Source organism: Pholcus phalangioides, unplaced genomic scaffold (assembly GCF_987345545.1).
Source record: "Pholcus phalangioides strain wild (caught in Gottingen) unplaced genomic scaffold, Ppha-v1.0 ptg000007l_1, whole genome shotgun sequence".
Lineage (NCBI taxonomy): Eukaryota > Metazoa > Arthropoda > Arachnida > Araneae > Pholcidae > Pholcus > Pholcus phalangioides.
The window spans coordinates 19,786,229-19,812,922 of record NW_028301600.1 but is presented as its reverse complement, the minus strand read 5'-3'; the positions used below and the strand labels follow the sequence as shown (position 1 = coordinate 19,812,922).

The window sequence follows — 26,694 nt, the reverse complement described above, 5'->3', positions numbered from 1 at the left end:
CCCAAGAATGTCTCCTAAAGATTGTCCAACCTGATTTCACGCTGATGCCTAGATAGATCTGGAGGACTCATGTTGACTCCATTAGTTATTCTGTGTTTGATAAGTGGCTACGAAATACTTTCCGCCTAAGCGATTGCAGGTGATCACCACCACATAGGAATTGTCATTCCCTGTCTGATTTTCTTCATTGCTAATTAGTGGTTGTCTCAAGAACAGACCAGTAGGATACCAATAAATTTTTTTTAAATATTTCATAGGTGCCATTAAGTATTTAAACAGCAGCAAAAGTTTTAAACTATTTTGTTTATGAAATTCTTGACCATGAAAAACATTTTACTGCAAACTATTATGTTAATTGGTTGAATGTATATAACTGTTAAAATGTCATTTTTGGCTTACCTTATATATGTATTAGATTTTTATGCATGAAATGCCATATTTAATAGCGAAGCAGTAACTTTTATCATTCAAAATAGTGCAATGAACTGTGTCTCATGAAGATATCAGTACATTTATGCCAATTTTTTTCATAGATGTTTGATGTGATGTTTTGGCCTGAAAAAATAAGCAAAGGCATTTTGCATGGCGATTTCATTATCAAGGGCCTGTTCTTCATAAGTTCGGGCCCTAGGCAAATATGAATTTTTGGTGACCCATTTTATATATGATACTCTTTTAGGCAAAGGCGTATGTAGAGGGAGGGAGATCACTTGGGCTGTGTGTATGCCTAAAATACAGAAAGCAGTCAAATTTGGTGCCTTGAAAATTTGTAGGCCCTGGGCATGTGCATCGTTTGCCCATTCAAGAAACAGGTCCTGTTTGTTGCTTAACCTTGTCTTTGCCAAAAATAGTTCAAATGCTTAAAAATTAATTAATTTGTTGGTGAGTACTCTTGAGATTATTGTTGGAAAGAGTCCTATTGCAAACTGCATAATTTTTTTATGGTTGTTTTTGACACACACGCATGGTCCCACTTTATTAAGAAATAGTAAAACATTTCTATTGACTGATCTAAACTTAATTCAAAAATTTAAATATAATTCACCTAGCTGAGTACAGTATTTCTGTGCATTAATACTCTCATCTGATCTCAAGAAAAAGTAGGAAATAATACCAGCTTCTAAACCAAGCACAACCAAAGTTTATCACCATTAATGAGAGTTCTGCCTGAATTGTGTGTGTACCTAAGACAATTGGTTCTGCCATCTATATTTCAAATTGTAAGTGAAGTGTAATGATTGAATACTTGTACCTTTGTGAGGTCTGTTGCTCTCTGTGGTGACAATACTACCAGTTACACATCACACCAAACAGTCACCACTTCCTTGTTGATATGAAGAGTTGGTTTCAGCATGTATTTTTGGGGCCTCATCAGCATCTAGCTATTATGGAGATCGCCAACAACCTTTGTGTTATATCCTTTATTTAAATCATGTCACTTTGCTCGAGAATGTTCTGTTCTGGGAAGCAGAGCAGTGCAAAGCTCCAAACTTCCAATAGACACTTCGTTTTTTGCAGCAAGAACTCACTTATCAAGCTTCCGGTGTGTCTTTATTAGTGCTCTCAATTAATGTAAGAGTTCTTATGTAACTAATTTATATGCATGTTTAACTTAAGGTAATAATTGATTTTGGTCTAAAATTTATTTTTGCAAAAATGAAATTTGAATGAATTTTATAAAAATATGTATGTGTTCAATAAAAGTTTTGTTAGTATTCAAGGTGATTAAAAAAAAGGCTGTTCAATTACATACAATATTTGCCATGGGTTGGAGTTTATTCCCTTCATTAATTACTTGGTACAATAGATTTCTAGTGCTATTTATCTTAGAAATATCTAATCCTACATATAATAATAGTACATTGCATATAAGGTGTATCTTTCCTAATTTGAGCCTTAGGGCCTGGTTTTTTTTGGTGAAACTTAATTGATTATATAAGCCAGATCAACAATATATTTCGTAACTCTTAAAAACATTCAAAATTTAAAAATTTAGTTTTGGTGTTTGTATATTTTTACTTGATCAGCTTCATGTACTAATAGTAAGGCTTATGTAATGTAATTATTTTTTATGTAGGGCAGTTAAAGATTGCACATATGTTATACACACCGCATCTCCATTCCCAAGCACACCACCTTCTAATGAAGATGACTTGATTAAGCCAGCAGTAGATGGCACCCGAAATATCCTTTCTGCTTGTGCTGAAGCTGGAACTGTTAAGCGAGTGGTAATCACATCCTCTGTCGCTGCTATTCACGGTTAGTTATATATTTATACATTGATTAAAATATTAGCGGGACATTCTCTTGAAAATTTGAAATAAAACAGTTATTAAACACAATAAAAAGGTTAGGTTTTTCAAAAAGATGTATTTTTTCTTGTGTAAAATGAAAAATATGTCCAGTATATAGAGCTGGATTCAAATGCTAATAAGACTCTTTTTTTTTTTTTTTTTTTCTTTTTTTTTCATTCATAAAATTGGAGTTTCTATAAATCAAAATACCTGAAAATCAGAAAAACCATAATTAAAATATTTTATATATAGACTATTGTGATGCAGATTGCAGTTGCTCTATACTTTCTATCAGTAAAAGATTTTGTTTAGAGATAGAAAAACAGTTTCCATCAAGAATTTTGCTATGCCTATGAATCTCTAATGTTTTGGTAGTTTTATGATATCTGATGATGGTACCTGATTCTAATCATTTTGAGATATTGTGGCATCATCTTAGAGAAAAAGCTAGAGCTAGCATACTATTGGTGCCAGCTTACAGACAAACACCAATTTACAAATGTAGCTGTAAACTCCGCAGATAAGGTTCTCATGATAATATACCAGAAATTTAGCAACTTGGTGCCAGTGTTATGTTGATATTTGATTTTTAATTAGTTACTTTTAACCCATTTATACATTAATTGGGAATTGACTAGGGGCGGCCGTGAAGAGAGGGGGAGGGTTTCACATACCCAGGTTCTTGAATGCGCTATCGGCAGATCTGGACCTTGGAAAGTCCACAGTGATGGTAGGCCTTTTGTAGTGTTCTCATGGATGCCCTAGCAATAATAAAAGACGTCAGGAGATCCAACCAGACATGGAGGGTTCATAAGAACATGTGATCAACAGTTAAGGCTGGCTATTTAATAACTAAATCACTCTTTGTTTTTCATAGATTATGACACAGAATAAATTAAGATGGTTTACCCTCTCTTATGGATTACAACTCCTGAAGGAGCTTAAGCTCTTACCACTACATGATTGAGAACTCTTTGTGGGAGACATGCCAGGAAACTGCCCAGAACAAGCAGAAATGCTTAGTGTTGTCTGTAAGAAAAAAAAGGGGAAAGAAAAAGGCAGGACTGCAGTCTATTGGTTAAAAAGAGTGTGTAGACTTCCAAGGGTAAGGGTCCCTCACAAGGTTAAGGACATGTCATCGGCGGAGACAGGAATTCGAGGTGTGTATGATGAAAAGGCATGTAAAAGAATGACGAGATGTTGATGGGGAAAGAAAAGCAGATGCTATATTGTTTTATGTAGAAGAGAGTAAAGAACAGCAGCGTCCACCTGTGTGTGGTTGCCTGGCTCGAATGTCTCCAGAAATGCAGATGTATAAAATGGCAGAAAATCAACTAAATAAATATATATATAAAGAAATGTAAACATTTATCCATCGATTTTAACACCACACCAGTATAAATAAATGCCATAGATAAATAAAATCCATGATCAGTTTATCTACTTGGCATCAGGTATTTTCCTATTCTGACAAGTACTAATATACATGATTTTATGTTTGTGAGAATGCCCCCCCCCCTTCTCTACCCACAATTTTAGGATTGATTGATTCTAGAGTTGTATATATAAATAACCAGGGAAAGAATTACAAGACTTATTTAAATAAGTGAATGCCCATTTACATAATTTTATTTATGCAATAGTCTTTTTTTAAGGTTTTCCTGGTATTTCTTCAATAACCAGATCGGAGCTGTATTTACAAGAAGGGGAGAAGCAAAGTGGGCTATAGCTCGGAATACAAAGCTTGACTATTCATCAAATTTTTTGGAAATAGATGTTCAATGTGATGTCTTGGAAATCATTTGAAATGAAAGCAGGATATGAAACAGAGATTGGCTACAGTGATATATATAATATAATACTGACATCACACTTTAGTTCAAAGATGGCAGATGAGTCCACCTAGTATTGTAAGGAGCTCTAGGTTAAACCATAGTTCTAGACACCTACAATATAGTAGTGTTCCACTGCAATCTAAAAATTTTGCGCACATTTCGTTTTTTTTTTTTTTAAAGTTATGGGAAAAAAAAGTTTTAGAGTAAAAAAAGTGTAAAATATTTAAAACTTTCCTTGTTAAGCGAAAATGTATGTATCAGTGGCTCAGTACATATTTTGCATGTAATCTTTTTTTTTTGGTCATCACGTTCTCTTTAATTTTTCTCACTGTCTAGAGATATTAATGTTCTATCTCATAATTAAGGGGAGATGGTAATGGAAGAAGGGAAAACCTACACAGAAGGTGATTGGACTAATACAGAAGCAGCTTCACTTGATGCATATTCAAAAAGTAAAACCTTAGCAGAAAGAGAAGCTTGGAACTTTGTCAAAGAACTTCCTGGTACATTATAATTTTTAATAATTTTCTTGAATTTTTAAAGCAAAACTATGTGAATTTAGATTTTTTTTCGTATCAAAATATTAGATCATTGCCTAGTTATAAAATTACGAAATACATTGTTAAATTTCAGTAGCAATATTTTTGTAAAAAAAAAATTTTGGATTATATTTTACCTTGATTCAGAAAGATATTGCAAAAGGCCTTATAATTCTATTCAGGCATACATACCTTTCATGGGTGCTTACACAGCTAACATCCAATGAAAAACTAGAATTTACTATGCTGTTTGACAATTATCTAATAAATTCTGATGTTCCATCTACAACTGTGGCACCATCTTCAGAGGCAAAAGTTGAAAAGAAACGTGAAACTTTCCCACCTCTTATTTTTTTGTTAAGCAATTCACCTGTTATGACACTTGTATGTGTGCATTTTGGTGTCAAATTAAAAACTTGTCTTTTGTAGTCAGGCTGATTGATTTGCATTTAATTATTCTTTTTTTTATTTGTTTAGCTTATTTATCCCCATTTTTGAGTGTAACATTGAGTGATTACATCTTTTCAGAGGATAAAAAATTTGAATTGTCTGCTGTGAATCCTGGCCTTGTTCTTGGACCTGTTATAAATAGCACAATTTCTACAAGTGTAGAGGTATATCTATGGAAGTTATTCCTTTTTGTAGAAAATAAATTGGAAAGTGTGTAATAGTGTTATTGTAATTTTATCTACAATAAAGGATGACTTTTTTTCAGCCTTAGTAAGTATAATTTTTGTAATAAAGTGTGACATTAATTAATAATATACAATTTTGTAGATTGTGAAGAAATTGATGGAAAGATCTATGCCAATGGTTCCAAAAGCTAATTTTGCTGTTTGTGATGTAAGGGATGTTGCTCTTGCTCATCTTAAAGCAATGACTCTTTCCAATGCTGCTAATCATCGGCACATTATAAGTACTCAAAATGCATGGTTTAAAGACATAGCACTTGCTCTGGCCAAAGAATTTAAACCTCAAGGTAATTGGTCCAGCCATGGTATTTGGCTATACAATTTTTCAGAAATTAGTTATTGTAGAATTTTTAAAACATTTTCTATTTCCATTGTAATTTTTTTGTGCAAAATCTTCTAACAAATAACTTGTCACATGTTAAATGCTCTATTTTATTTAGTGCCTTTGAATGAAATAAAACAATGCTCTCTCTCTCTCTCTTTATATTAATATTACTTCGTTATACTGATGGTTGGAGACAAGATGAACATTTTTCAGAAATTTTCTCTTCATAGACAAAGCAAAGGACTTTCAATTGAAATTTCAAATTGATTGTTATTCAGGTTATCTGTTTCTTTTCACAAGCTTTTAGCACTGAATTATTGCTGCAGATACTCTTCCATGATAAAAGCTCTTTATAGTCTAGCACTGTCCTCTTGTACTCTGTTACCAATTATACTTGCATAAGGGCAATGTCATAACCTAAATATCAAAGAATCGTCTCGTTAGACATGATTAATCGGGGTTCTTCATAGAAAAACAGAGGTATATATGCTTTCCTAAATGTACTTTCTCCAAACACAGTCCCTACTTCCTCTGAATGAATCTTTCATTGATGGTAGCAGAGTGCATGTTCTTTCTTATAGTGATAGACAATGTCTATCGCTCTGCAAGCTAAAACTATTCTCATTTAGCGGACCTGAATAATCAGACAGGTTCTCATCACTTGGTGAAATTTTGAACCTCCCTAAAGGGTGGATGTATCTGAAAATCCACAACCACCCAACACAGGACATCTGCCAGGGGTACTTTTTAATCAAAATAGCAAAATCACAGAATTTTTGTCACATCGTTATACAGTAAAATCTTGTTACAATGAAACTCGATACAATAATAACTCTCTTTGCAATAATATATCTTATATTTTGTTTCGAATTGCCTTTAATATAATGTTAAAAACTCTTTGATATAATTTCCAACTTTACTAAGATAAATGTAATATGATATTTTCTCTATATAATTATATTTTTTCAGAACTTTTTGACTTTGATACTATCAAACTTCTTTTTAAATCTTGTTAAAAATCAGCAGTATATTTTTAACTTCTTACTAGTTTTTGTTCTTCAGAGTATCTAGTAACATTGGTATTTCCTACCTCCTGTCCCCCAAAAGTGATTATGTAGTTGCCTTTGTTATTTTTTGTGTTAGACATGAAAGTATTATACAATAAACTCTTTTACAGGGTGAAGCACCTGCAAGCTGTTAGCAATACTAACAACTGAAAGAGATAGGGGAAAAAATATCTTATGATTGTTAACTAAATAAAAAAAAAAGTTGAAACATTAGTTTGATAGTTGTGAGCCTTCATAAGAAACTTGAATGGTTGGTGCAAAAGATATTTTTTCTCAATGACAATAACACAAGTATGTCAGCTGATGAAACAAGTTTTGCCTGGCCATCATTTAATGAACAATTCATAGCTCTCAGGGTATTAGGCTAACATGGTTGAAAGTCTTGCCATGCCTTGACCAAGGATCATGATATTTTCTTTGGCAATTATCCAAGTATTATCCGGTGAAAACATGTGGGTAGCACTAGTTTTCAGGGAAGTGATTGAAAAACAAAAACTGCAATGTTTGGTCCCCAATAATAATTTTGAAATTTTATAAGTGATAGGAACCTAGATGCATCTGGTTCTTCAAGTTCAATAATAAGATGGGGGAAAACACCATCCTGTCCAGAGCTCATGGTGACATTAGTTAATCAAACAACTCTTGCTCAGCTAACCAATCCAAATGAAGCAGTGCAAGTCAAGCAGGGAGAATGTGCAAGTACAAGCTTTGCTCCCACCAAGCATAGTAAGATATTTCTTGACAATGCTTGCCACTTAGGTGATCAAAATGTCAAAAAATCTTTTAACAGCATTAGCCCAATATCCAGAGAACAATGAATATAAACAATGTGTATGTTTATAGTTGATAAGGTTTTCGCGGCCATCATTTGATAAAAATTGTTTTTTCGGGTTCGAAGACCGTCGTCCGTTTGAGTTGGTTCTCAACGTTTCCCCAACACTAGTGGTTGGCATCATCAGGAGAATTGATAAACTGGATCAAAGTCAAGTTTTCCGGAGTCTCAGGTTGTATTCATGCACATAAGTGGCTTGAACTACACTATTGTTTTGCGATTGGTCAGTTGATTCTATGGCTGGCAGCGTATTGTAAACAGTTGTTATGCTGGTAGAACCTGATTGGCTGTTGTCGTCATTCTGTTGCTGGACCTTGAAGGGGAAGGTTCTTGTTCTTCTGAGAGCTGGTGTCCAGGATCTGCTCAATTTCAAAGTTTCTTCTCTTCTATTATAGCTGTTTTTGTGCTTGTATATTTCAATAGCCTCTCTGTAGATTTGTGGGAAGAAGTGGTCAACATTAGCTATTACCCGTGTTTCGCTGAACTGTACACTGTGGTTGTCGTAAAGCGTATGCTCTGCCACCGCCGACTTTTCTGTTTGGCCCATTCTGCAGCATCGTTCGTGCTCTTCTATTCTCGTGGCCACAGATCTTTTTGTGGTTCCAATATATACCTGACCACAGGTGCACGGTATTCAATAGATTCCGGTGTTGATAGAGGGTCACGGGGGTCTTTTGCTGATCGCAGCATTTCACATATTTTTCTGGTTGGTTTGAAAATGGTCTTTATATGATTTTTTTTCATGACCTTGCTGATTCTTGCCGTCACTCCGGGGATAAAAGGCAGCACAGCTTTTCTAATTGATTGTGGCTGCTCGTTTTCCGTTGGTGATTCCTTGATGGAGCGTAAGGCTTTCTTGATGTCATCTTTTGTGTACCCATTAGAGCGGAAAACTGATTTTAAGTGCTCAATCTCGTTACCTAGATCTTTTCCTTCACATAGTCTTCTTGCCCTCTTGATCAAGGTTTTCAGTACGCCTCGTTTTTGGTGAGGATGATGATTGGAGAGCTTATGAACATATCTGTTGGTGTGAGTAGGCTTACGATAAATGCTGTGGCCTAAACGTTGACCTTGATGGCTGACCAGAACGTCCAAGAACGGGATCTGTCCTTCTTTCTCTATTTCCATAGTGAACTTGATGTTCTCATGAATTCGGTTGAGATGGTCCAAGAATCGGTGAAGATTTTCTTCACCATGCCCCCAAACAATGAATGTATCCTCAACGTAGCGGAGCCAAATTGTTGGTTTGAGAGGCGCTGTTGTTACTGCCTGCTCCTCGAATTTTTCCATAAAGAAGTTGGCAACTACCGGGCTCAAGGGGCTTCCCATAGCTACTCCATCCGTCTGTTCATAGATGATGTTGTTCCAGGTGAAATAGGTTGTAGTAAGGCAAAGCTGGAAAAGGCCTACTATATCTTTTTGGAATATTTCATCGAGTAGTGCTAAGACGTCTTTCAGTGGCACCTTGGTGAACAATTGCAAGAAGACTATGTGAAGGAAAAGATCTAGGTAAAGAGCACTTAAAATCAGTTTTCCGCTCTAATGGGTACACGAAAGACGACATCAAGAAAGCCTTACGCTCCATCAAGGAATCACCAACGGAAAATGAGCAGCCACAATCAATTGGAAAAGCTGTGCTGCCTTTTATCCCCAGAGTGACGGCAAGAATCAGCAAGGTCATGAAAAAACATCATATAAAGACCATTTTCAAACCAACCAGAAAAATATGTGAAATGCTGCGATCTGCAAAAGACCACCGTGACCCTCTATCAACACCGGGGATCTATCGAATACCGTGCACCTGTGGTCAGGTATATATTGGAACCACAAAAAGATCTGTGGCCACGAGAATAAAAGAGCACGCAGAATGGGCCAAACAGAAAAGTCGGCGGTGGCAGAGCATACGCTTTACGACAACCACAGTGTACAGTTCAGCGAAACATAGGTAATAGCTAATGTTGACCACTTCTTCCCACGAATCTACAGAGAGGCTATTGAAATATACAAGCACAAAAACAGCTATAATAGAAGAGAAGAAACTTTGAAATTGAGCGGATCCTGGACACCAGCTCTCAGAAGAACAAGAACCTTCCCCTTCAAGGTCCAGCAACAGAATGACGACAACAGCCAATCAGATAACTCCACATCTCTCGGCCAATCAGGTTCTACCAGCATAACAACTGTTTACAATACGCTGCCAGCCATAGAATCAACTGACCAATCGCAAAACAATAGTGTAGTTCAAGCCACTTATGTGCATAAATACAACCTGAGACTCCGGAAAACTTGACTTTGATCCAGTTTATCAATTCTCCTGATGATGCCAACCACTAGTGTTGGGGAAACGTTGAGAACCAACTCAAATGGACGATGGTCTTCGAACCCGAAAAAACAATTTTTATCAATGTGTATGTTTGCTAAATTTCTGTATTTTGCAAATCAAATTTATTGAATTTTATCAAAGTTTGTATCATCAAAAATGTATGATATTTTTTGTGAAACTAAATGCATGAGTACATTTTTTTTTCTTCTGATAAATAGTATTATGTTTTGCTACATTTCATGTTTCATAATTTTATAATTCTTTTTACATCATTTACTGATTCTAGTAAATTTTTATCAATTCCATTCCAATGATATAAGGTGTTTTATTCTTTGAGTGTTACTGTAAGTGCAAGAATTATCTCGCTTTGTAAAAATAATTTCTATTTTTATTTCAAGAGGAAGTGATTATTACAGTATTAATTTGTTTTAGATACAGCCGTTTTGTGACTTGTACCTACATGATTCAGGGAATATTTGAAATGAAAAACTGATTTAATAGTTCACAGTTCAAGGGCAAAATTTTATACTTTTTCCATCTTATACATTGAAATATTTATTCTGATAGTATATAAAATCTTCTGTAGTTATTTAGTATTTGTTTTGTTTTTTTCTTTGTAAAGTTGACATGTGAATTTATTCATTTAAAGGTTACAGCGTGCCCTCATTTGTGGCTCCATATTTTGCTGTTTGGCTGAGCACATTTTTTGATAAAATGTCTAGAACTATTCTACCTCGTATTGGACGTGAATTCAGATTTGATAACAAAAGGGTAAGAGAAAAATCTTTCATTTTCCTCTCCTGTTTTTGTTTCTCCCAGTTTAAAAATTTGTTTTAGTTAATTTGTACAGTGTGGGCAAAAAGTACGTAGAAACTTTAAAAATGAATAAAAACCGGGAAATAACTGAAATAAAAAACTGTTTGTAGGGTTAGCATCGCCAGGTCATGGTAATTTTTTTAAGACTGAAAATAATAAATCAAAAACAGCAGATAAGGTGGCGCTGGTACAAGCGACTTCCGTGGAAATATGCAAATGAGACAGTTATAAGAACCTGCGCTCTTAATCCACAACCAGTTCACCATTGTATTCATGTATGTGGTTTTCCCACCAGTTTCCATGTATGTGGACCTGCTGCACTCTGCTGTTGCTGGATTTGTGACTCGCCTTCAATGTGCTATCCCCTGTGGTGGTGGTCATGTGGAACACATACTGCTGTAATAAATGATTTGAAGGCATTCTATTTGTTATTTGCATATCTTTTCTTTGACTTGTGTACGTCAGCGCCACCTATCGGCTGGTTTTTCAAGTTTTTCTTTTCCTGTCTTAAAAAAAATTCCCTTGACCTAGCGATGCTAACCCTGCAAACATTTTTTTTATTTCCCATAAAGTTATTTTCCCAGTTTTTATTCATTTTTAAAGTTTCTACTGACTTTTTGCCCACCCTGTATATCATCAACAACCATTTTCAATTTACTGCTGGATGAAGGTCTCTAAATTTTTCCATTCTGCTCTGTCTGATGCTTTAGCCATCCAGTTGATACCACCCTGTGTATATATATTATGGATTAAATTTTAAATAAATTTTAGGATTTCTGTATTTTAGCTGTTTTCCAATCTTTATTGACAAACTTGTTTCTTGTGTTTCATGCAAATAGTTTCCCTTATGATTCACTGAAAAGGAAAAAAACCATATTGATGGAGCCATATATTTTATATACCAGCACTTTGAATCTTTATTTGGATCAACATTCATAACTGAACTAAAACAAAGATTTTGACATTTGACAAGTATTTAACATAAACAAAATATATATATTAAAATTTGTATTTTATTTGGGTTTTGTTTGGTATCAATAAAACTTGGTAAAGCTTGCCCAAAGCATGTTGGTTCATATGTAGGGAATCTCCCTCCACATATAATGGCACAACCAATTTCATATCTATTAATTGAACTTATTTCCATTTCACTTATTTTTGTATTTATAATTTATGGCCAGTAAATTACATTATTTCAGAGAAACTGATCTCTTCTGCATGTGTTTTCTCAAACACATGAAAGTAATAAACTTTTAGAACTATCAATAGATATTTAATTTTTGAAAGAGCCCTGTGTGTGTGCATTCTGAAAAATGGTGTTTCATTTTAGCAAAGTCAACATACATTTTTCCTTATGTGAATGTATTTCAATAAGAATCTTTTTGCATTGGTACAAGTTGGGTGAAAGATTTTGTACAAAGCTAATTTTTGTTTAAGAAATGTATCTTGTTATATAAGAGTTTGTTTTTCTAATAATGACAACTGTACAGGGTGCATAGGAAAAGGGTGTATGGTATTTTACTGGCAAACCACTGAGGCTGGAGGCATACTTCCAAATGAAAAAAGTATCCAAATAACGTATAGTACTCAGGTATGAAATTCATGTTGCAAGGGATTGTATAGTTATTTAAATGAAATAATTAACTTTCACACAGTCCCTGTGTGCCCAAAAACCCAATTGGAAAGGTGTTGCCCTATCTTTCCTAATGCCAACAAAAAAAAAGATTCCTCTGTTTATTAAATTCAAATATCTTAGTGAATATTGCATTTAGAAATGTGGAAAGTTGAGGAAAAGAACGTTAAATGCAGGTAAAACGGTTTATCTGTATTTAACACTTTTTTCAGACTTTGCTTTATTTTTTGAATTCAAATATCTCCGTGAATGTTGCACTTGAGGCCATATTCACAGGCATAGTTTAAACTGCAGTCTCAATTTTTGGATAAGAGATCAACATAGATGGGTTAAAAACCTGAATTTAACGAATCCGTGTTGATCTCTTATCAAAAAATTATGACTAGTTTAAACCATGTCAGTGAATACCACCCTTAAAAATGTGGAATTTTTTTTGGGATCAGGGAGACAGGGCAACAACTTTCTAATTGGGTTTTTGGGCGCGCACAACTACATAAAAAGTTAAATTTTTTTTTAATAACTACAAAACCCCTTGCAACATGAATAACATATACGAGTGCTGCACATTAGTTAAATACCTTTTCTAATTGGAAGTATGCCTCTAGGATCAATGGGTCACCAGTAAAATACCACATATACACACTGTATATTTATTTACTATGCACAAAGAATACATAGATTGTTTTAAGTTTTACTGGTATTTGATTTGATGTAGTCATCTGTATTTTGTAAAACATTGCCAGTGATGTCATTGGTTACTGCTGGCACAGCTAATATGTCGATGATGTAAAGAAAGCAGTGTATTCTGCCTTCACCAACTCAGGGTTTTGGGGTATAGCAAAAACTTACTTAGAAAAGGCTCAAGGTATTGTCGCAAAAGTACTGGAAAAAATTCCTCATTTTGAGTGAAAGAACTCTTTGAAGAAATTCTAGTTATATTTTTCCCTTCTCCTGTACAGACAGCAGGAGAGCAGCCTTAGCTTTGGGCAGAACAGAAATGTCATACCACACCACCTTGAATGCTTCTTCAGAGGAGGTGCATAAATACTCAGAAGAATTCAAATCCACTGATCTAAGCTTTTTGTTGGATCTTTCTTCTTTCTTTATGTATTTTCTAATTTTTAAGTACGTAATCATCTGCGCCAGATAGAACAGAGTACACCATGGCTTTTTCAAAGGCATGAGGTTATGAAGCAGCAGTCTCAGCTCGACATGGTTGATTTGGTGGCAATGGTTATCATTTTCTGTTTAATGCAATGCAAAATTCACTGCATTACCATTTTTAAAAGAAACAATTATTCAGGGTGGATGATAAGTCCTAAACATGTTTCAAAAATTAATAACAAATCAACCAATTGACATAAAAAGGTGCAGTTTGCACTAAAATACTTATGACCTAGGGCAAGAGTTCTCAAACTGTGTGCCTACCCAATGTGCACTGTGGAACGATGTCCTTGACAAAGGTTTTTTGGAGAGATTCTTTGTTATACTGCTCAAGAGAGCTGCAGATAAACGTTGATTAGGGAAAGGGGCACCACGGAGGGAAAAGTTTCAGATCCCCTGGCCTAGGGTTTTTATTTTGATAAATTAAAAAAGTTTAAATTTCACTCATAAGTGGAGATGTAAAACCAAGAAATTAGCATAACACAAAATGTAACACAAACAGTGTGTAATTAGTGTTTAACAATTTGTGTTACATAAAACCAGCATATTTCATCATGAGCAAACACCATTCCACCTGTCTAGATTTAGCCTAGGTAGATTTTACTTACAATAATTAAGTTTATTATAATTTTTCTTACAAAAATAGTTTCTTTTCACTAAATCAATTACTCTGGCTAGTTTCATTCTTAGAACTGAGTAGTTTTCAATCATTAAATATTTCTTCCTGGGAAAATTTACTGTGTAAATAAAAATTATGTTAATAGGGTATTGTGACCTCTTTGTTTCTGGAAGAGTAGATGACTTTGCTTAAGAATACTCACAAAATCGTCAACAAATAAGGCAAATACCAGGAAATACTAAAAAATTCCTAATGCATTTTGGCACACTATGGGTGTCGTCTTCAGAGGATAAGAGTATCACACTGATGGAGTTTCCCACTTGGATTGGAATGATAATACTATACGTCTGTTCAAGTCAAACGTCATGGCAAGAATAAAGCAAAGCACCTGTGTGTAAGTCTTTTGCAACAACCTGATTGACTGCTTGCAAAATGGAGCTATCCGATTGGTCTATTCAAATTTTCTTTAAATTCCCGCTCGTAATGAACTTGAGCCATAGTGCCGCGATTGGTGGTGTCGATTTATTGTTGTTTACTTTTTTCTGAAGGCCCGGATGTATGTGCCTTCTTAAAAGTCTAAATCAGCCATGGATTTCGCTTCGTGCAAAACTCTCGCTTCCTGAAATTTGAATCTATGGCCCTCTTGCCAGTAGTGAGCTGTGATGGTCGATTTTTTTTTTCACATTCTTGATATTTAACACAGCAAGCATGTTCATTTAATCTAGTTTTTATGGGTCTCTGTGTTTGTCTTATGCAGCCAAACGGGCAATCACTAATTATTCCATGTGGTGATTGTAGACATCATTTTTCATTTCACTGAGCAACCGAGATTGAAGATTTGGTACTGATTTAATACAAAAATGTGTTTAGCTTTTTTTGTTGTTCAGTTCTGAGCATATTGCTCAGCTAAGGGTGATATTCACTGACATGGTTTAAACTATGGTCACAATTTTTTGCATAGGAGATTGAGACATGGATTGGTTCAATTCAGGTTCAACCATGTCAATCTCCTATCCAAAAATCGTGACTATAGATTAAACCATGTCAGTGAATACCACCCTAAGTAGTTAGCAATAATATATCATAATTTATATATGAAGGCTGGGAATCAAAGTGGTAGAAGTCACTGGAGTGAAACTTTTTGTAACAAGGTATTCAAGGATTGAAATCATCCTCATTTTAATGCATTAGTATGTCAAACTTTCAGTAAGGGTGCTCTTTTAATGAGTACGGGCAGCGCTCGCTGCTAGGAAAAGGTTGAAGACATCTGATGTAAGGTAATGCAGATATCCAGAAAGGGTCTTGGAGTCCTTTGTGACACTATGCTGTATTATATCTAGCACATTCAATTTTTATTCTCCTCTGCTTCTGTTTCAAAAACATCATGACTGTACCACATTTGATTGCTTGCTCACAATAGTATCTGTTATTTTCATTATTGTGTATAGAGTGGCAAGATAGTCTGTGAAGCCATCTCAACCCCAAAATCATTGGTTCAATTTGAATATGATAGGTGCTGGACACAGACATGGTGTTCAAGTACATATACTTTATAATAAGTTTTTGTCATACGTGTGTAAATTTTACTGGGTTACGCATTGATAAAATATATGCATGTTTCATAAGGACTACCAAAGTCTCCACGGTCACTCTTGTTCAAATCTCTCTCCCTTCATGATATCTTTTTTTTTCTTTAGCTCCAGAACTTCTTTTTCTTCGTTTCCCTTTCTGCTTCCCCACTTCTTTTCTTTCTCCCAACTGTGGGTGGTCCAAGAAGTAGATGGTAAAGGTCATAACCATCACACAGTCCATTTTCTCTGAGGAAAAATAGGTATGGAACTAATCTATGGTATAAAGTAACATTTCTCAACTGCCCGTCATGCCCTCAGTACCGAGCAGTGACATCAATCATACTGTAAGATAATAAACATTGACATGATAAAAAATCTCTTGGACTAAGGTGTCTGTAACAATTAGTTGACCATTTTTAATTAATGTGATGTTGCTCAATAATCATGTAAATGAGATGCAGTTGATACAGCAAAATTTTTTTTATTTATTCTATTAGGTTTAATTTACCGGCCTCTTGTGTCAATAAGGTTGAGAACCACTGTTATCCTCTTTATGCCTGAGCTAAAACTTGCAATGAAAAACAATTTTTTTTTAATAGTGTGTCAAAATGCCTTTTAAAAATTTAATTTATTTGGATCAATATCTTTACTAGGACCATTTAAGTGAGGTACCATATGTGTACCTTGGCTCTTAACTTAAAAAAAAAAAAAATCATTAAAAATAATAAAAATGGATTATTTTATCATGTGTATATATTGTTTACAATTTTTGTTAATTGCTTTTTTAATTGGGTTGCTATATTTTTGAAATATATGACATCCATATTTTTATGGGCATCTTTTTCTCAGCCACCTCGTTGGGCATTTTGCCTGTTGTGGCGTTGTATTTGTATAACTTTGCTGAAAACTATAGAAGACCAAAAACATTAACAACATGATAAGGATAAATAACTATTTACAGAACCCAGATATGTTTCTGCACTCATGGGTGTCGTTATCAAGGTGGAAAAACAAAGGTGTTCTGTCCCAATGAAAAACTTCAGAATGAGGGAGCATCTGGTAGTCAGAGTTGTTTCCTTCACTTCAGTATTTTTATTATTCGCAGTTTTGACATCATCAGGACTCTCACTCATCCTACTTTTCCTACTTTTTGGTAAAATGTCTTACCTTTGTCCTACTTTCTCAGTTTTGCCCTACTTTTCCTATACTTTTTTTACCAAATCCTATCAACCAAGTCCATGTAATTGGTTCTTAATTGAGCAGTAAATCAATATATAGCCAAATATTACAAATGTTGTCGATTGCAATTAATGATTCTGCCAAAGCGGAAATTGTATCATTTTCAAAGTTAATTATGGGGTGCATGTGGATCATTTGGTTTTATTTTTCATTTGCTTAGTTTGACTGTTCAACAAGTAGAGTAGTGATTAAAAACTTCAGTCTGGATGGAAAAAATAATTTTGTATTTACTACTTCATGGTCTTGAAATCTTGGACAGTTACTAACATTCATCATCCAAAATTATGGTGCAGATTTTGTGTGTAGGTGAAGCAAAAATTTGCATTACAAAGCAGTTGGATACATAGGCCTATTCTAGGTTTGGTAATTCTGATGCTACCCAATAGCATCCAATTGTCTTCTGTATTTTTAATGCATAAAGAGAGAGGCATAACCAATATTTACAATGTTCAGTGCAAGGGGTGTGGTGCACCCAAGCAGCAGGTTGTAAGGGGCTGCAGTGTAGACTTTAGTTAAGAGACCAAAATTTAATACAGTAAAAATTCACATGACATCACGCTTTTGAGTCATACGTTGACAATGGAAACAGCAAAAATGAGAAAATACACAGAGCCTCTGACTAGAAACAAGAATGTAAGCTATCGGGGCAGCTCAGGACAAAATCTGTACCTGTGTGGGACTTACTTTTTGCACTTCCTGCCTCTTCTTCCCCATAGCCCTACATCCTGCATGAGGGCACCTTGGCTGGAATCTTTCGTGGGATCCAAGCCAGATTTTCCACGGAGCCCCTTCTACAGTTAATTTATAGCGGGAAAAAATAAGGATTTGGTCCGGGGCCTCCCAAGCTGGAGTCCTGTTAGCCCTACCAGTGGGGGTCATGCCCCTCCCTGACAACTTATCCACATAATTCCTAACAAAAACTTTTTTTTTCAAAAAAATTTTCCACCCTCTTGTCTCAGATTTTGTGTCCCTCCTGACGGGTGGATCTAGAGCTCGCTGTTGGGAGGGGTAATTTTACAAATTGTTACATATGCAGTGACCATAAGTTCCGTATTTTCTGGGACAGTTCTCATTGTTTCTCCATTTAGATTTCCAATTTTTTAGTCGAAGTTTTCTTGAATTTGTTATTTAATCAAAGATGTTGATACAGGTAATTTTCAAGTAATTGATTTAATGCAATATTATCACATAGAAGTTATGATAATTCATCGCATTGAGGGCAATATTATATACTTCACTTGATGGGGGGGGGGGGGTGTGATCGGGGTGATCATCACCCCCTCCCATAGATCCGCACCTCCTTCCAGAGCAGACAGAAAACATTTTCTTTGATTTTTTTCAGCCAATGGAATTTTTTACCTATTCGCCTCAGATTTAGCATAACATCCTTCTTGAGCAGTGCCAAGTGCAGCCGCAATGGGTCACATGGACAAGTGTGCATTTTGGTTCCCTCACAAAGAATTTGTTCCAGAATAGTCAAATGAAAGCAAAGGAAAAATTTGACTTCTTACTTCTCCAGTCCCTGGAGTATTAGAAACACCTTTTGAAAAAAATTTCTTAATAGAAATAACCTCGTTATACATCTTTACAGGATAAGTGATGATGGCTCACAAAAATAAGTGCTGTTTCAAGGATTTAATTATTATTAAGAATGGCAAAATAATTCTAGAATGGAAAAAAAATTCCCTACTTAAAAAAAAGCAGGACATGGTCACAAGCATTTTTCATGGTAAACAGTGGTGTGCAGCTTTCTTATGGAAAAAAATCAGGTTCATTTGGTGGTTCCTTTCACTGAAGCCCTGTCAGCCTCCTGCCAGGGTTACCATTAGGGGCAGCATATGAGGCTTAGCACTCGGGGGGCAGATAAGCTCGAACCGCCCCTGACAATGTTCAACAAAGAACTAGAATGAAGGTGTTTCATTTGTCAAAAATGATTGCACAAGTATTGATCAGAAAAATGTAAAAAAATCCCTTAAAAAAAAAAAAGATGGAGAGCACAGTAAAACCATCCGGTTCACCTTGGCCTGTTTACAGCAGTTCTTGTAATTTACACATTTTGCACTGTGCTTTTGAAAGTGGTCTGGAAGGAGTGACATTCTTAAAGAAACCTACATGGCTTCATAATTTGCTGTGCTTTGTTGAAGAGAGTTGACAAGCTGGAATGTGGAAGAATTTAAAAAAAAAGAATGTAATATATATATATTGTAAGGAGTGACAGAAAAGGATTTTCTGTGGTTGCTAGTACACTGTTTTGGCCAAAAATTGTTTTTTACTAAGTCATTTTGCTTTGGCTCAAGTCAATCTTACAGGATACTGAAATTATGCATTACAAAAATTAATTTAAAACTTAAAAAAAAATTTTAGGGATTTTTTTATTATTATGCTATGATTATGTTGTCTAAGGAGAGTCTAAGAGGTTGTCTACCCTCCACCATCCTACTTTTTAATCCTCCTGCTTTTTCTATTTTTTTGAGTGGGAGGCCTGCATCATAGTAGTTGGCAACAACTATGTGTTTTTTAAATAGTTATTTGGCGTCATCATGTTAATATTTTTGGTCTTCTACATTAAAAAACCATTTAAAACGAGGTACAAATATGTGAATCTCTGGAGCGAAGAGGATACAAAGGACATTACATTATACCTCTTCAGCAGTTTTGCCACTATCAAAAACCCAACTCTTGTATAATAAAACTTTGTTCACACTGTTGGTGTTTAAAAATTAATGAATTTATTTCTTTTATTTTTATTGTATCCACCATGTGAAATAATATTTTACTTATCTTGTTCATAGATGCGGGAAGAGCTTGATATTGCACCAAGAGAACTGCACCAAACTCTCTTGGATACAGCTCATAGCTTAATAGAGAAAGGCTTTGTAAAAAAATCAAAAAAGTATGGCAAGCTATTGAAGAAAGATTCTCAGGCTGATCAGACAGAATCAACAGGTCTGTTCTGTTTTATGGTTATGTGCAATGTGCAGAAAAAGTTTAGACACTAGTTGAGATCACGCAATATCTGAGAAATAATTGCAACATCCACAAATTAATTACCACTTATTGTGGTGAACATGTACTTTAGTCTGATTTGATCATTTTGCAAATATACGCTTTATGCAATATAATCACAAAAAAAAGAAAAAACGTGTAAACAATTGAAGCAAACGTTTAGACAAAGTCGCATTTATAGCAAAATAAAAATTATTTAAAATCTGAGCAGATGTCCTTTTTTCCCCTAATAAGTTTGTTAATGAAGATTTGTGTCAAATAAATTAAGTCTTAAGTTATTTGTGGCTCGAAATAATTCCAATAACTCTCAGTAGAAGCTCTAAGATCTTTTACAGGCAATTATTGATTATTTCTATGAACCTCTTGGCAAAATGCCTCAAAGATTCTCAACAGGTTTTTAGGCTACATGCTAGCCAATCAAGAACTTCAATATTTTGCATATCAAACTATAGTCTTTTACATGACCTGTCATGTGCATGGTATGCCTACTACTATGACCTGCCTGAAACTCCCACTAGGAACTGTATGTGGGAGGTTCATCAAATAGTAATAAATCATCCTCTAGTGTCTGTATGTACTGCTGAGCATTTTGGCGACCTTTAAGAAAGGTTATTGATACCTGTCCATTGCAGCAGAATGCAGCCCAAATCATCAGTGAACCCTGTCTGTGACTAAAATTATTCAGTGGTTCTTTTAGCTTGAGCTTCTAATTTGTCAAGCAGTAATCCTTTGGATGGATGCCAGTCTTTCGATTTTTCTTTCATCTGTTTTATCTCTGTAACGCATGGACTTCCTGATAAGTGTTTTGCTCTGGAGATATCACCTACGCACAATATTCGGTAAATAGAAATTTTGGAGTATTGTAAGAGAGCCGAAATTTCCAAAACAGCCTTTCCTTCTTATTTCAACTTCCATTTGGGCTTACTTCTTCAGAACTGTTTGTTCTCCATAGCTCGTGCAATCTCAAACAGCTGATGCGATTATATGGAGAACATAAATACTGACCAGCAGGGACGTCATTTGTGATGAATTTGCATATCTTGATCACTAGCAAAAATCCTTTTGCAAACTCAAATTTTGCTCTTTTCACAAAAACTTATTTTTATTAAGAAGCACAAGAATATTAGCACTTTCAATATCCTCTGGTCAAATTTAAAGCAAATTAGATTCTCTCTCTCTGACACTTATCTGCTGATTCCCTATTCATACTTTGGTTTTCCTGGCAAAATGATTTTATTTTCCCTCTCTGATGTTCCACCACTCTGATCTGTCACCATTTAACTGCCACATATTTTCACACCTGAACATGGGAGCTATGTCAGATTTGTGTTGGAGAAACTTAACAGTGTGCTTATGTGTGTGCTCCCAGCATTTGTCGTGTTTTGTGTTCAGTAGGTGGTGCCGGGCCCCCCCCCCCCCCGCCGAAGATCGAAAATTGAAAATATTTTTGTACGGAACTAAAATATTAGAATAAAATAATTTATTTTACACTATCTTTTAATTTAAAATTGTTTTTGAGTGTTAGTGACCCAAACTTTGTGAATAATTAGATCATTGTGCCCCTCCAAAAGCTGATTCTGTGTACCCACCCGGGATTTTTGCGATGCAAAACGGTGACTACCACATAGCAACTAGATGGCAAAACTGGATATTTAAGGTCAAATTTTTACAGATTTGGCTTTTTTCCCCGATCTCTAGAAAGTTTTACAATTTCAATGGGCGTTCCAATCCTTTAAGATTTTAAAAAAATTTGCATTCGCAATATTGTAGGAACAGGGCAAATTTCCGTCATATAGATGCTGTCTTTGAATGCCGGCAGATAGCCATGAAAGTACTGTATTTTCGGTATGTAACCGGAAGGGAGAAAATCCGCAGGGGAATAAAAACTCCAAAATTTGACGGCCCCTCATTCAGGGAAGCAACTAAATATCCCTCTTTTATTCTTTAAAAACCTGCATGTATATCAATACAGTACAGTGTACAAAGTAGTATAAGCACTTTTTCAAGCTGGCGCGATCATGATACACGGTAAACAGAAAAACAAAAAGGGGATAAAAGTTAGGAAGGTTTTTCTCTACTTTTTTCTTAGAACTAGGAAAACGCGTCCCGGAGGGCACTTAAACAAAATTTTTATGCGCCCTTTTCTGAAATTTTGGGTATTTACCGTGCTATAACGCGTCAATGGCATCTCTGGTGCACTATTGTCTAAATGCTTGCTTTTTTTTTTAAATTTTTGAAATTATTGGTAAATAATATATTAATTTTATATTGAGCATATAACCATTTGCTTGTATTCATATATAGTTGAATTAATATTAACTTGTATTCATAATCGTGAATTTATAATTTTTAGGAGAGGCAGCGGTTGAAAAAACTGAAGAAGCTGAAGACGCAAAACCTGAGGAAATCAAAGAATTAGAGCCAGAAGATAAGCCTGAAAAAATTATTAATGGTGAAAGTGAGCAGAAATCACAAGAAGTGACAAATTAGTATGATGGTTCAATGTCTTATTAGCTTTTGCTATGTTCACTGTCATATTTTGATAGTAGCTTTGTTTCAAGCTGCTTTGCTGCTGCTTACGAGTCTTTCTTCAGTGTTTAATGATGGTCATTTGTACCAAAATGACTGCCACTGGAATGGAATGTGGGCATAAACTATTTAAACAGTTTATCTATAGTTTTCCCCATTAATATTTTAATTCTCCAAACTGATCAATATCTTTTACGAACCTATTACAAATTTGTATGTGTTCTTAAAAATTATGTATATAATTTTTCAAATAGTTAAAATCCTTTCAGATGCATATGCTTGTTGTATTATGCTCAAAACAATTGCTGAGGTAAATTTCTTCAAATTACCGCAGAATAGTGAAAGATTGTATACAAAATATATATATATATGCAGGATCTGAGACAGATTTCTTTCAAATCAATAACTTTGTCAAGTATTAGATTGGCAGCTTTGTCATGAAGTTTATTTTCTCAAGTATACTTACTTTTCATATTAGAATATTTAATTTATTAATATACTTGACTTATTAGTGCATTATTTTTACTCATAAAATTCTTTTTTAAATGTTTTTGGACACAATTTCATAACATGTCTTCAGTCTTCTAAACTAAAAATGAAAATAATAATCTAGCTTGAACTTTTGGATTTAATTGTTTCATTTGCATGGAAAGGAGGGTTTTTTGGCTACTTGTAATGATCCATTGTTTTGCATATGTGTATTACAATACCAAAATACTGTCGTCTTATAGACACAATGTTTATAATTTCAGTTTTTGTGTGAAAAATATTTTATATTATTCTCTTGCATTAATGTGAAGGATTGATAGTGTTCAAGGCTCCTCAATCAAAGCAGCAGCAAATCCCAGCTCATGTAATACCATATATATATTTTGTCTTCGGTTTTTTTCATGTGTGCTCATTTTACATAAGCTCTTTTATGATGTTCACTTTTTTTATGTCAATTTTTTCTATCTTTATGTTGAGCATGCAACTTTTATATAATTATTTATTTTGAGTTAATTTGATTTGGGCCATATGCATCCATGATGGTTTTCTAATAAATCCTTATTTAAATGTACATGGGGCTTACTATCTTTACAATGCATTGAAACCATTTTCTCATCAGTGTGCATTGTAACAATGACTTTTCAAATCATTATTATGCACACAAGATATATATATATATACTTTGATAGCAGTTTTTATATTTTTGCTGCGCTATTTGTACAAAGTTTACACTTTTTAACAATCTTTTCAGCTTGTACAGTGCAAATGCACAATTTATAGCTGCAATTAAATGCTAAAAATCAAGTTTTATTATAACATCACTGAACTCTAATTAGCATTTGTACTATTTCTGAGTCATTTATTGGAGATGGAACTTTTGGGACATAACAATTCAGATTTTTTATTTTTTTCTCATTAAAGTTTGCTCATTAGTTGTGATATATACATGTATACTTAATTTTGTAATGACTGTCAATGCCTTTTATGTTTGTCACTGCATTAAAATTGGACTATCAAAAACACTGCTAGTCAAATTTTTAAAAATATCTTTACAACATTATTTCAAAAAAATGATTATAGACCAAAGTCCATTCTTTCTGTTACTCATATCAGTTGAAGACTGGTGAATATGTCTGGCAGAATAATAATTGGAAATTAGTGTACACAAACTAAAAATATTAGGATGGAGGATATTTCCAGTCATTTTCCCACAACTATTTTACATATCTGTTTATTTTTATTTTATATGTATATTTTTGTTTTATTTTAATTGTTCAGATAAGGTTCACGTGCATTTATCAAGGTTTGGATAGATTAATTTTATTTTGACCTCTATATATAAATATAGCTTTATTTTTCGCTTTTATGATTATTTTCAATTTAAAAAGTTGTTTTTGGTGTTTTGTTTTACTGCAGTAATTGTCTTGTTTTTGTGTGTGCCTGCTGTTTTGTGAATATATTTATTACAATGTGTTACTTTTTTTTGGTTGGTTTTTCACCAGTAATATTTGATACTTTTCTATAGATCTGGTTTTGGTTTTTTTTATTTAAAAAAAACGGGGTAAGAAAGTGTTGAAAAAATAAATGAGTAAAGGAATTTATATTAAAATTTGCCAATTTTTCTTTTTTCTCAGGGTTTTTTCTTATTTTTGGATATTTTTTGTGCAAATGGATATTTCCCCCCTTCAGAGCTTTATTTATATATTTGAATTTCTTTATCAGAAACTTCATGTGATTTGTGAAAAGCTAGTGTAAATACTTTCTTGGTACTGTTCTGATGTATGTGCAGTTGATGAAGTTATTTTATATTTTGAATGCTTGTGTAATATTTTCTTTTATATGTATCTGTGTATTAGAATAGTGAATCGTGTAATTGTCTTAAGTGCAATGTAACGTGCATGTGCAACAAATTTTTGCAGCTGGGATAAACCAATATTTTTCATCTTGTACCTATTTTCTTTGTTTACCTTAGAATGAGCATTATTATAATCAGTTTTTTTTAAATGAATGTTTTCATTAATCCATGATGAATTTGTTTCACATGGAGCTAAGTTTTCAATTCTCACATAGAACTAATTTTTATTTTCACATATAATGCTCAAATGCATATTTTAAATACTCAAAGCTGAATTTCCTTATATTTGTGACAACTGTGCAAAATGTTCCGTCGTTTTTTACATCATATATTATGCTTACATTTTTGAGAGCATTTGAGATCCTGTGTGGTGCAAATTGTTCTGCAGAACTCTAGTGACTTGTTTTTGCTGCTCATTCATGTCTATGTAAATTTCACATTTGCATAATCTTGAATTATTCAAGAAAAAAGTAAATGCTTTAGAGTAACTCCAGATAAAGGTATTTTTCAATTATTCTATTGAAATAGTTTTCAAAGTTGTATACAGTAAGTTTTTTGGTATTCATGACTGCATTTACATGCAAAAAATGCAGAAAATACTCAAAAGTAAATGTATACCAATATTGACATGGGAAGGGAATTAGAATTTTTGATGCTTGAAATTATATAATTTATTCTTACTGTTGCTATGTTATTTTTAATTACTGAAATTGATTCAATTCTACATTTATCTAGAATTTGGGAAAAAGCTAATTTATAGGATGCTTTTAGAAAAATCTAGCATACCATTAGGTCTGGTCCAAGAAATTTTTCTCTTCTGTATGTGATCATGAATTATGCAAAATCATCGCGAATGTGAGAATCCTCTTTGCGAATTCGCGAATACTTAGGATTGAATAATACTTTAAGTAATTATTAGTAAGTCTGCAAGAAGAGCACTGTAGGAAATTTTCATTGAAAAACAAACTATAAAACTAGATATTTTTACTTAAGATAAAGCATTTTTAAGCAAGGAACTTATTTATGGATTATTGATTTAGTTAATTGAATATTCAAAAGTATGTTATCATTTATTGATCCATCAATTTTAATACCAAAGACACATTTAAAAATCTTCTGTAATAGCTTACCCCCATACTTATATAGCGGATACTTACAATGGTTGCCGGTATGATTTCTGGTGATTCAGAGAAATGTTTTTTTCCTCCTCCACTGTTCAATTTTTTTTCAACTAGAAGCTCAATTTGTAGTCTAATTTCGTACCAGTACAAACTTAATCTTATAAACTAAGAAAAAAAATTGGAAATACAATGGATCATATGCATTTGCCATCTGTAAATTATGCTTCTTTTTTTGGAAATATTGCTAGTAGTTTTTCTTTGTGTCTTCAACATATTGATCATCACTGCTTATATAGCACTGGTCAACATATCTTATACACTTGGAACAGAGAATAGTTGTTTCAAATCAATCGGCAAACTATCTCTAAGTATTAAAAGTAAAAAAAAATGACAGACTTGACATGTAAGTTTCAAAACTGTCTAGTAAAGTAAATACTAAGTTATATAGTATTTGTAATATTGTTTGACCAAGATTTATAGAAGAGAATGTGGGGTTTAAAATTGATATAAGTGAACATGTTTAATTGTGCCTTTAAAAATCAGTTTTTCTCATCTTAAATTCATTGTATTCATTTTTCATAACTACTTCTACCGCACAAAATTAAGAACATTCTTGAATGAAAATGGATGTTTTGATTTTTTTTCAAACTGTTTTAAAAGTGCTATTCATATGTAAAACTTTCACGTGCATTTTGCATTGTTGTGTGCAGAACCATTTAGGTCAGTTTGAAAGAAGTTTATATTT

At 33.8% G+C, this 26,694-nt stretch overlaps 1 protein-coding gene across 1 annotated transcript in view; it reads left to right on the top strand.

Annotated features, from left to right (window-relative positions):
* The window catches only part of LOC149085033 (uncharacterized), a 50,281-nt gene extending 25,359 nt beyond the window's left edge, over positions 1-24,922 (top strand). The window contains exons 3-9 of the mRNA XM_089232795.1: positions 2,078-2,259; positions 4,495-4,632; positions 5,197-5,282; positions 5,446-5,647; positions 10,557-10,678; positions 19,742-19,895; positions 22,309-24,922. Coding sequence (XP_089088921.1) covers positions 2,078-2,259; positions 4,495-4,632; positions 5,197-5,282; positions 5,446-5,647; positions 10,557-10,678; positions 19,742-19,895; positions 22,309-22,445 — 1,021 coding nt within the window. The 3' untranslated portion in view covers positions 22,446-24,922. The remainder of the gene's footprint in view (positions 1-2,077; positions 2,260-4,494; positions 4,633-5,196; positions 5,283-5,445; positions 5,648-10,556; positions 10,679-19,741; positions 19,896-22,308) is intronic.
* The last annotated feature ends 1,772 nt before the right edge of the window (positions 24,923-26,694 follow it).